The 12,012-nt window shown below is 35.9% G+C and overlaps 1 protein-coding gene across 1 annotated transcript in view; it reads right to left on the bottom strand.

Moving 5' to 3' along the window:
- ADCY8 (adenylate cyclase 8 (brain)) overlaps positions 1 to 12,012 on the bottom strand; it is a gene marked incomplete at its 5' end in the record, with an annotated part of 128,380 nt that overhangs the window by 71,968 nt on the left and 44,400 nt on the right. Inside the window, one exon of the mRNA XM_008574415.1 lies at positions 10,176 to 10,276. Within this exon, the coding sequence (XP_008572637.1) occupies positions 10,176 to 10,276 (101 nt within the window). The remainder of the gene's footprint in view (positions 1 to 10,175; positions 10,277 to 12,012) is intronic.

Here is a 12,012-nt window from a genome sequence, read left to right as displayed (position 1 = left end):
TACTGGACCAGGACCGGCAACGGGATCGCAACCCTTGGTGCTGCGCCCGCACCTCGCTCAGCCAGTGAGCGGGAACCGGTCTGTATGTGGGATCCGAACCCTCGGCGGGAGCGCCGCTGTACTTCCCAAGCAGCGCACTGTAGCAGTGCGCCACCGGGCCGGCCCCGTTTTGTACACTTTCAATAGAGTTAGATTATTTGTCACAGGCTGATTCCATCATGGGATCTCCTGAACTCATAAATAAAACGTTAAACAGTTTATATATATTAAGGTTCATTCTTTGTGTTTTTAAGTTTTATGGGTTTTGACAAATGCACAGGGTCATGTATGTACCCTTACAGTATAATAGTTTCACCATCCTAAAAAGTATTCTGAGCTTCATCTATTCAACTCTCCTTCCCCTCACTCCCCAAATCCCTGGCAACTACTGACATATTTACCATATCTATAATTTTGTCTTCCCTGGAATGTTATATGAGGGAATTTCAAGGAGTTCACAGAAAAAATGAAATTAAAAGATAATTTTATTTGTCAACATAAGCTCCATCAAGATCAGGACACTTTTGTAAGTGATGATGCCAGCCATTTAGTCCACCCCTGAAGAACTGAAAGTCCTGGGAATTTAACCATGTCAGTGTAGTCTTTTTCACATTACCTAAAAAAAAAAAAAGAAAAAGAAAAAAAAGGGAAAAAAGGGTTCCCTTGAAAGCTTTTTCAAGATTAGGAAGCAAAAAGGAGCAGAAAGTTTGCTCAACTGTAATTTTTCAGTCAGAATTGCAATTGGGGGATGTCTATTGTTTCCATTTGTTAATTGTCAATCTCGTTCAATTAGGGCATGAACAAGATTAATTTTTTCCTCACAAATTAACATGGATGGTCTACCTCTACAGGCTTTGTCTTCAACATCATCTAGTTTCTTCTTAAAATGAGTTTCCGGGCCGGCCCCATGGCGCACTCGGGAGAGTGCAGTGCTGGGAGTGTAGTGACGCTCCTGCCTTGGGTTCGGATCCTATATAGGAATGGCCGGTGTGCTCACTGGCTGAGTGCGGTGCGGGTGACACCAAGCCAAGGGTTGTGATCCCCTTACCGGTCACAAAAAAGACAAAAATAAATGAATAAATAAAATGAGTTTCCACTTGTAAACTGCTGACTTCTTTGGGGCAATCTCCCCATAAACTTTCCATGAAGCATCAGTAATTTCACCATTCTTCCACCCAAGCTTCACCATAAATTTGACGTCTGTTCTGACTTCAATTTTAGCAGAATTCATGTTGCTCTGATAAGGTGGTCTTTTCAAACAGATATCTCATCCTTCTTACTGCTTCAAGCTATATCTGTTCAGACATGTTATAACAAGTTAGTGTGAGTTTATATTAGTGCATAACATTTTTGAAATCCATGTGTAGATTTTTCATTCTATGCATTTTACATGAACATTTTGAAGACCCCTCGTATAAATGGAATCATAAGCATATAGCCTTTTCAGGCAGGCTTCTTTCATGTAGAAATAAGCATTTAAGATCTGTCCAAATCTTTACATGGCTAATAGCTCATTCCTTTTTATAGCCAAATCTTATTTTATTGTCTGGATGTGTCTCAGGTCTTTTTTTGTTGTTGTTGCCTCCAGAAAATCATATTGACAGTTTGTAAAAATTTTATTTTAGTCCGTAATAGGTCTGTAGTGCTATGTCATTGTTGGTTTTAATTTGCATTTCTCTAATGCCAAATGATGTTGAGGTGGATACTTTTCATATGCCTATTTGATATTTGTAATTCTTCTCTGGTGAACTGTCTGTTTAGATCTTTTGTCCATTTTAGAACGTGGATGTTTGTTTTTAATTGTTGAGTTTTAAGAGTTCTTTGTGTATTTTGGATATAAAAGTCCTTTGCCAGATATGTATTTTACAAATATTATCTTCCAGTCTGTGGCTTGTGTCTTCATTCTCAAAACAGTGTCTTTACAGATCAGACATTTAATTTCAGCAAAGTCCTATTTATCATTTTTTCTTTCATGGATCATAATTTTGGTTTTGTATCTAAAAACATCACCAACCCAAGATCACAAATTTCTCCTATGTTTTCTTCCAGAAGTGTTATGGTTTTGCATCTAGGTACATGAAACATTTTTAGTTAGTTTTTGTGAAATCTGTAAGGCCTGTGTCTAGATTTATGTTTTTGCACATGGACATCCAATCTTCCCAGCACCATTTGTCAAAAAGAATATCATTTCTCCATTGAATTGTCTTTGTACCTTTGTCACAAATTAGTTTGGTATATATATATATATATTTTTTCCTTTTTGTCTTTTTTTACTGACCGGTAACAGGATTGCAACCCTCGGTGTGGCGCCCGCACCACGCTCAGCCAGTGAGCGGGAACCGTTCTCCACATGGGATCCGAACCATCAGCGGGAGCGCCACCGCGCTCCCAAGTGGCGCACTCTCCAGTGTGCCACCGGGCCGGCCCAGTTTGGTATATTTTTATGGGTCTCTTTCTGGACTCTTTCTTCTGTTCCACTGAACTCTGTGTCTATTCTTTCTACAGTGCCACACTGTCTTGATTATTGTAGCTTTACAGTGAGCCTTGAAATCAGTGTGAATTCTATATCTTTGTTGTTATTCTTTTGTGGTATTATACTGGTTATGCTGTATTCTTTGTCTTTTAGCATTGGTTTGTTGATATGTACAAAATATTGCTAAGGTTTTGGTTGACACTACCTTGATTTACAGATGAAGCTGGGAATAAGTGAAATCTTAACAATATTAAGTCTTCCAATCCATGAACGTAAAATGTCTCTTCATTTATTTACATCTTTGATTTACTTCATTGGTGTTTTGTAGTTTTCTGCATATAAATCTTGTACATACTTTGTTACATTTATACCCGAGCATTTTTGATGCTGTTATATATACATCGTTCCTTTAATTTCAAATTCCAATTTTAAATTGCTGGTATAATGGAAAGCAATTGTCTTTTGTATACTGACCTTGTATTCTCTGACCTTGCTATACTTGTTTATTAATTTTAAGAGTTTTTGGTGGATACTTTGATATTTTCTATATAGAAATTCATGTCATTTGTGGATAATCATAGTTTTATTTCTTTCTTTCCAGTCTGTATACATTTTATTTTATTTCTTTTTGTTGTCCTATTTCACTACATAGGACTTCCAATATAGTATTAAATAAGAGTGGCGAGAGAGCGCATCCTTGTCTTGTTTCTGATATTAGGGGGAAAAGTTACAGTCTTTCACCACTAGGATGATGTTAGTTGTAGGATTTTCTAAACATTCTTTATTAAGTTGAGAAAGTTCCCTTCTGTTTTTAGTTTTCTGGGAATTTTTATCATAAGTGGGTGTTGGATTTTGTCAAATGCCTTTTCTTTATCAATTGATATAATCATATAATTTTTCTTCTTTAGTCTGTTGATATGGTGGATTATATTGTTTAATTTTAGAATGCTGAGTAAGCCCTGCATACCTGGAAGAAATTCTATTTGGTCACAGTGTATAATTCTTTTTAAACGATATTGAATTTTATTTGCTAATGTTTTGTTGAGGATTTTTGTGTCCATGTTCATTAAAAATATTGGTCTGTAGTTTTCCTTTATTTCAATGTCTTTATTAGAGTAGTATTAGGGTAATGATGGCCTGATAAAATGAGTTAAGAACTCTTCTTTTATTTTCTGGAAGAGGTTGTAGAGAAATGGTATTATTTTTTTCTTTTAATATTTGGTAGAATTTACCTGTGAAACCATGTGGGGCTGGTGTTTAATATATTTTTTGTAAGTTTAAAAATTATTGATTCAATTTCTTTAATAGACAAAAGGCTATTTAGGTTATCTTTTTCTTCTTGGATAGTTTGTGTCTTTCAACAAATTGGTCCAATTCATTTCAGTTATCAAATTTATTTGCATAAAGTTGTTTGTAGAGTTATTTTCTTATTGCTTTAATACCCATGGGATCAGCAGTGAAAAACCTCTTCTTCATTTATAATATGGTAATTTGTGTCTCCTCTTTTTTTATTCTTGATTATCTTGGCTAGAGGCTTATCAATTTCACTGGTATTTTCATAGAACCAGATTTTATTTTTGTTTTTGCTGCTTTTTACTGTTTTCTTATTTTCAATTTTATTGAATTCTACCTCAGTTTGGCTTATCAATTTCACTGGTATTTTCATAGAACCAGATTTTATTTTTGTTTTTGCTGCTTTTCACTGTTTTCTTATTTTCAATTTTATTGAATTCTACCTCAGTTTTTTTTTTTTACCTCTTTCTTGTTCTAGGTTTAAGTTGCTTTTTTTCCTCCAGTTTCTCAAGGTAGAAGCTTAGATTACTGATTTCGTATTTCTTTTTTTCCTAATATATGCATTTAATGTTGTAAATTTCCCTCTATGCACTACTTTTGCAGCATCCCACAAATTTGGTAAGTTATATTTTCATTTTTTAGTTCAAATTATTTTTAAATGTCTCTTGAGATTTCTTCTTTGACTTGTGTTATTAGAAATATGTTATTTAATCTCCAAGGTTTTTGGGGATTTCCCAGCTATTTTTCTGTTACTGTTTTCTAGTTTAATTCCACTATGATCTGAGAGCATGCTTTGTTTGATTTTTAATCTTTTAAATTTGTTAAGGAGTGGTTTATGACCCAGAATGTGGTCTATGTTGGTGAATGTTCCATGTGAACTTGAGAAAAACGTGTATTCTCCTTTTGTTGAGTGGAGTAGTCTGTAGTCTATAAATGTTGATTGCACAAGTTTAGATTATTCACATTCTTAATGATTTCCTGCTTGTGTGATCTATTAGTTGCTGGCAGAGGGATGTTGAGGTCTCCAAGTATAATAGTGGATTTATCTATTTATCCTTCTATCAATTTTTGCCTTATGCATTTTGGTACTCTCTTATTAGGTGCTTAACTGTTCACATTGTTAGTTCTTTTTGGAGAATTGACCCTTTTATCATTATGCAATGTTATCTTTATCTTTGATAATTTTTCTTCTTCTGAGTTTGTTTTGTCTGAAATTAACATAGATACTCCAGCTTTTTTTTATTAGTGTTTGCATGATATATTATCCTCTATCTCTTTAATTTTTACTTTTTAATTTGAGTTTTTATATTTATAGTGGCTTTTTGTAGACAACATGTGGTTGGGTCTTGTTTTTATCCACTCTGACAAACTCTACCTTTTAATGGTATATTTAGACCATTAACTTGTAAAAGTTGTTATTATTATTATAGTTGGATTAATATCTGCCATATTTGTAATTTTTTTTAACCATTACATTTATTCTTTGTCCACTCCCTTTTGCAAGATTTCTGATTTTAATTGAGCATTTTATATAATTTAATTTTCTTCCCTTTCTTAGTATATCAATTATATTTCTTTAAAAATTTTTTTAGTGTTTGTCCAAGAGTTTCAAATATACATTTAAAATTAATCTAAGTCTACCTTCAAATAACTCTATAACACTTCATGTGTAATGCTGGTATCTTAAAACAAACCATTTCTAATTCCTTCTTTATATACCTTGTGACATTGCTGTATTTCATTTTACTTATCCATATTTATTAAGTCTACCTTCAAATAACTCTATAACACTTCATGTGTAATGCTGGTATCTTAAAACAAACAATTTCTAATTCCTTCTTTATATACCTTGTGACATTGCTGTATTTCATTTTACTTATCCATATTTATAGCCATCTAATATATCAATTTTGTTACTTTAAACAAACACCTATGTTTTAGATCAATTAAGAATAAGAAAAAATATTTTATTTAACTTTATTTCTTCTTCGATTATTTTCCTTTTTTTAATATAGATCTCTATAGATTTTTCTTCTGTTTGAGGACTTTTTTTTTTTTTTTAACAATTTTTTTGCAGGGAAAGGCAGGTGAAAATAGTTTGCCTGAGAAAGTTTTTATTCCTCCTTCACGTTTGAAAGATTTACAAGTTTAGGTTTGTGGGCTTTCTTTCAATATTTTAAATATTTCACTCCACTTTCTTCTTGCTTGCATGGTTTGTGACAATAAGTACGATGTAATTCTTATCCTTGTTCCTCTATATGTAAGATGGTATCTCCCCTCTGGCTTCTTTCAAGATTTTCTCTTTGTCTTTGATTTTCTGCGGTTTGAATATAATATGCTTAAGTGTGCTTTTTTTTGATGTTTATTATATTTGGTTATTTAATAAAAGTATTTAACCTCTGAAGTTCCTGGTTCTGTGGTTTGATGTCTACTATTAATTTTGAAAAATTCTCAGCCATTATCACTTCATATTTCTGTTGCTCAGTTCTCCTTTCTTCTACTTTTGGTAATCCAGTTATGCATATGTTTCATCTTTTGAAATTGTCCCAGAGTTCTTGGATGCTTTGACCTGTTCCCTGCCTCCCTGATCCTATTCACTTTTCTCTTTGCATTTCATTTGCATTTTTGGGAAGTTTCTATTGACTTTTTTTTTCAAGTTTATTGATTCTTTCCTTAGACTTGCTGAGCCTAATGATGAGTCCATTGAAGGCATTATTTCTGTTACATTGTTTTGTATTTTTATCATTTCCTTTTGATTCACTTTTACAGTTTCCATCTCTCTGTTTATATTGCCTATTTCTTCTTTCATATTGTCTCCTTTTTCTATTACAACATTTAATATATTAATAATACTTATTTTGAATTCCTGTCTGATAATTTCAACATCTGGGTTATATCTGAGTTTGGTTCTGGTGATTACTTTGAATCTTCTTTCCTTTTGGCATGCCTTGTAATTTTTGTTGAAAACTGTTCATATTATATCAGGTAATAGAAATTGAGGTAAATAGACCTTAACTGTGAGGATTTATATTAATCTGGCTTGGCACTGAACTGTGTTTAATGTTTGCTGTAGCTACATATACCAGTAGCTATATATACCAGGTTTCTGTAGCTATATATACCTCTGGTGTCCTTTTTTCTCCCTCTTGACTTGGGCTTCCCTAAGTCCTCTTCATCAGGAAGAGTCTGTGTCTTGCAGTTCTTTAAGCTGTATCACATGGGTAGTATATTGGATCCTTGCTGGTGTGGCAGCAAGGAATAGGTAAGAAGGCACTGTCAATCCTTTTAATGTCTTTTTGTTTTTACTTAAAAATATTCCTCCTTTCACTTTCTCTTTCTCTTAAGTCATTATTTGCTGTGTTTATGTGCTGTATGTTCCTGCTTGTTCAGTCTTCATTTCTAAAATGTGTCTTTATTTTTTTTTATTTCCTGAGATCTCTTGCCAAATTTCTAAGTTTTTGTAATTCTGATTTATGTTTTTTTTTTTTTTTTTCCATGTCCAGCAACGAATCGCAACCCTCAGTGTCGCCCCCGTACCGGACCGGGACCGGCAACGGGATCGCAGCCCTCGGCGCCGCTCCCACGCCTCCCTCAGCCAGTGAGCGGGAACCAGTCTGCATGTGGGATCCGAACCCTCAGCAGGAGCGCCGCCGCGCTTCCCAAGCTGCGCACTATAGCAGTGCGCCACCCGGCCGGCCCCCTGATTTATGTTTTTATTTCATGTCTTGAATCACAGTAAGTGCTTTAGATCCTTCTAAAAGAGTAGGTTAAAGTTTTGGTATATTTTGTAAGCATGTCTTTGGGGTGCTTTCATTGAGGATAAGGATATTATTCTACTTTTTAAATCTTTTTTTCTTATAATGGCTTAGTATGGGATTGCCACCAATACATTTTGTTGCTCATTTTTGTGTAAAACTAACTTTCTCAATCTTTTGGAAAGAGTGTGGTTCAGGATAGTTTATTTTATTTTTTTTAACTTCAAAAAGCTTTCTCTTTGGCTGTTTTCATGCAGTGCTCAAAACCATGATGGCTAGATTCCCTTCCCACTCTTACCTGAACCTCCTCTTTTTCTCTACAGTCCATATTATGAGTAATTTTGATTTCATTCACATAGTTCCTTCAAGGGCCCTACCCTGGGAGGGAGATTTGGACAGTCAGTTTTTCATCAGTTCATAGTGTCCTGATGGTTTCAGCTCTTCAGACCTCACTGTGGACCTTTGCACTCAGCTGCTGTTGCTTCTGGTTACTTTCTCAATTTGGCCCATGGTACTTTCCAGTGAATATCAGTAATTTTGATTTCATTCACATAGTTCCTTCAAGGGCCCTACCCTGGGAGGGAGATTTGGACGGTCAGTTTTTCATCAGTTCATAGTGTCCTGATGGTTTCAGCTCTTCAGACCTCACTGTGGACCTTTGCACTCAGCTGCTGTTGCTTTTGGTTACTTTCTCAATTTGGCCCATGGTACTTTCCAGTGAATATCATTTGACTGTATTGGAATCCTTTTATTCCCAGGTGTGACAGATGCCCAGTACTTCTTTCTGCTTCTCCCACACAGATGTTGATATCACACAAATCTTGGGGCGATTGGGGGATTGCAGCTACTCACTTCCACTTTGGAATTTATGTGGCTACTGTGTCACATGTTTTTGCTGTAAATACAGTCCATGAGGTCTTTGGTTTTGATATCTAATTGACCAGATATGTGGAAATTCTAAGAGATTCAGAAATATGTTACCTCGGCTACCATCTTCCCAGAATCCCTTCTCACCTTCTCCGAATGTCCCTTGCTAATCCAGAAAAGGTCAAACATTGTCGTTCCCTAAGTGTTAGTTAACTTGAACACCTTTCCTTCACAGCATCATGCTGCAACCTTTCTAAAAATTTTTCAGAGGCTCCTTCCTGCTCCCAGAATCAATTCTAAAGTCCTTAACGTAGTCGTAGACATTGAACTTCTGTTAGCTTACTCCTTTTTCACTTACAATGTCCACCACACCCTTGCACAAATCCTTTATTATAGGCTCTTTTGTTTATTCAGTGTTCTACAAACACAAGGTTGTACACACCTCTGTGCCTTTGCCAGTGCTGTTTTCTAAATGGCAATACTCTTCCACTCTTTCTTCCTCATCCTACTCAACCCAAAATTACACCTTTTCTGCAATTGTAATTTTTTCTTGAACCACCTAGTCAGAATGAATCACCAATTTTGGTGCAAAGCAGTTAAGTAGTTAGAAGCACAGACTCTGTCTCTGGATTTAAATCCCAGCCTGGATGATATATAGACTTGGGATAAGTCCTCATCTACAAAATGGGAATTAGAATTCTGCTGCATTGATTAGTTATTTTTGAGACTATATTGAGACAATCCACGCAAAGGATTTTGTACTTTCCTGGCATGTAATAAGTGATCAGTAATTGGGAGCCACTGTTAATGTCTTTCTCTACCACTAAAGTATGTCTTAGAGGGCAAAGACCTACTCCTACAAAATTATACCATACTTAGGGGCTAGCATGCTGCTTTGACTATACTAAATATTAAAAGAAAATTGTTGATGTTATTTTTGACCATGCAAAAGGGGAAAACTCATGGTAAGTTTAGGGAGAAGGCAATTCAACTGCAAAAATAAGCAGGAGCTAGCTTACAGTGTAGAAGAGAGGAAAAAATATGGCTATTGAACTAATGCAGAACTAGGTTCAAATCATGGCCATGGAATCTATAACCTGTAAGATATAATTATGTGCCTATTAGAGTGTTAAGAATGTGGGCTCCAGAGCTAGACTTCCTAGGTCTGAATCCAGGCTGTAACACTTCTCAACTGTGAGAGCCTGGGCAACTTTTTCACTACTGTGAGCCTCAGTTCCCTTCTCTTTAAGATGGGGATAATCATAATACCTACCTCATAGGGTTGCCATGAGGATTTCATGAGTTGTTGTATACAAAGTATTTGGAACTGCCCACATGTAGGTGTTTGCAGTATTATTAAGGTGCCAATTCTGATTACCCAGGAAGCTCTGATGCTGTGCCCATGAAGAACTCATATGAACAAATAAACAAGTAAATGGTGATTGAGTCTCTTATACTACTTTCTGCGGTCATGGCTGAAGTGTCAAATAAGAGTGGGTTCTATTTTGATTTTGGTTGTTGTTTCTATTAAGATGGGGAAAAAGAATCTTGCATTGGCAGAGTAATAGATTATTATGCAGAGTAAGACAATCAGAAGAGGCATCAACACTGTCATACATTTTGGTATGGATCCTGGATTCATTTATCTTAAATTCTGGTCACTTGAAAAGATTGCTGGCTGACTCCGGGTGAGGAACCATCATCTCACAAAAACATTTCACCTCATAACTTAATCCTTTAATATTTACCTTGAAGAAGGAAGCAAACTCTGTATTGCCGTGATAAATAGAAGAACAATAAATGCACAGACCAAGTTTGACTTGAATACTTCATCCCTCATTTGAGAATACTGTAATTAAAAAAAAAAGGAGAATGAATTACTTTGCAGCAGAGTTGGGCTTTCAGAAGAGTTAAGCTTTAGCAGTGTTTGGGGTTGGGGGGATCAGCAAGAAGAAGCAAGGCAATTAAATCTTTTTTAAACAAATTAAGAGGAATCCTTAATAAAATCTTTACAGAGCATTATTTCCATCCCTCCCACCAGCCTTCCAGAGAGACCTCAGGAGTAAATACAATTCCTTTCATAGTAAAGGGTATGGGAGGGGACTTTTTATGAGCCTATGCAGTTCTTCACCTCCCTGGGAACTCACATCATTTTAACAGAACAGAAGAGCACACATCCATATACACAGCAAATCAAATTCCCATTGACTTTCTTCACAAGTGAACTTAAGTCATTTAAGGATCTTACTGTTTCTTGTTAGGTTTGGGGACATGGGGAAATGTTTTACCAGGGGTCTTTCTGCTTCCTTTGTTTTAAAAAAGTGATTAGAACTAAATTCACAGAATCTTAGAATAGAAGGTAGCTTCAGAGATCTCCAGTTAGTGCAGCCCTTGCATTTCATAGAGGAGAAACTAAGATTGATTGACCAATACGCTCGATGCCCTTCTGTTGTCTGCTCGAGGCGGCCCTGGGGGATGGCGGTAACTTTATTTTGATTATCCAGAGTACTCAGTAATTTCATTGTCTAGCTTTAAAAGCTTCTGGAAGGTCAACATTGAATGCATACTTTTCTTACTCCTGCCTAGTCTCCTGAGCCATGTTGGAGTCACTAGACAAGGAATAATTTACTACTTTCACAGAAAAGGAAGGGTTTTAAAAACAGAAAAAACCCCATAGAATTAGCTTAAACCAAGCACCTCAGTTTGCCTTAATGCCAAAGAGGTCTGGTAACCTGCTATACTGCACAGAATGCAGACCATTTTTTGAGGTGGGGAACAGAAAGCTGAACTTGGTTTTGGAACGTTGTCATCCCTGGTTTGAATTTCACAGTTACTTTATGCAGGAAGCTGGTAAACAGCTCTCACAACATCTTAAACTCTATGTCCACATTACCAAGATAAGGTTTCATAGATCAGTGAAATAATAAAATTTGTCAACCCTCTTGTTGGTATGGTGCTGAAAATCAGCAATTATATGGTTTTTCCTCTCTCGCTGACTTCTTGGTATGGTCTGGTTTTAGACTGGAATTTACTGCTCGGTGTCATGGCTAAGGTTTGGGGAATGACCTGTAGCTGGTAAGCTTCATGGATGAAGCACAACGCTGCTCAGAGACTGCACATTTATTGCTCCTGGAGGTGAATGCCTTTTCTGCTCCCCAGTATTGGCACCTCTGTCCTCTTGCTGATAACTTGCTTGGTATCTTTAGGTGAACCAGGAATCACTATACGACACACTCACTCCTGATAAAACTATACAAAATCCATGCTACTAATAGTTACCAACAGTGCTGCCTCAGAGCAATGCATAGCCATTGAGATCCACACATACCACTCATTGGAAACAAATGAGCCACAAAGTAAATTCACAGAAAGATAAATGTCTGAATTTCTTCTAACAACTGATTGCACAAGGTCATCATAATTATTCTTCGTTGGCCGACTGATTAATTTCAAACCAGCTTGGTTATACAGATTTGATAATGGGATTTTTAAAACAATAACAACAGTAATTTTTAGTGTACTTAATCCTTCTCCTCCTCCTTTTTCACCTTCTTCATCATCATCATATGCATCATTACTAACATC

The sequence above is a fragment of the Galeopterus variegatus genome, unplaced genomic scaffold (genome assembly GCF_000696425.1).
Source record: "Galeopterus variegatus unplaced genomic scaffold, G_variegatus-3.0.2 Scaffold1043, whole genome shotgun sequence".
Classification (NCBI taxonomy): domain Eukaryota; kingdom Metazoa; phylum Chordata; class Mammalia; order Dermoptera; family Cynocephalidae; genus Galeopterus; species Galeopterus variegatus.
Note: the sequence above shows the minus strand (reverse complement) of the source record. Positions and strands in the feature narration are given on the sequence as shown.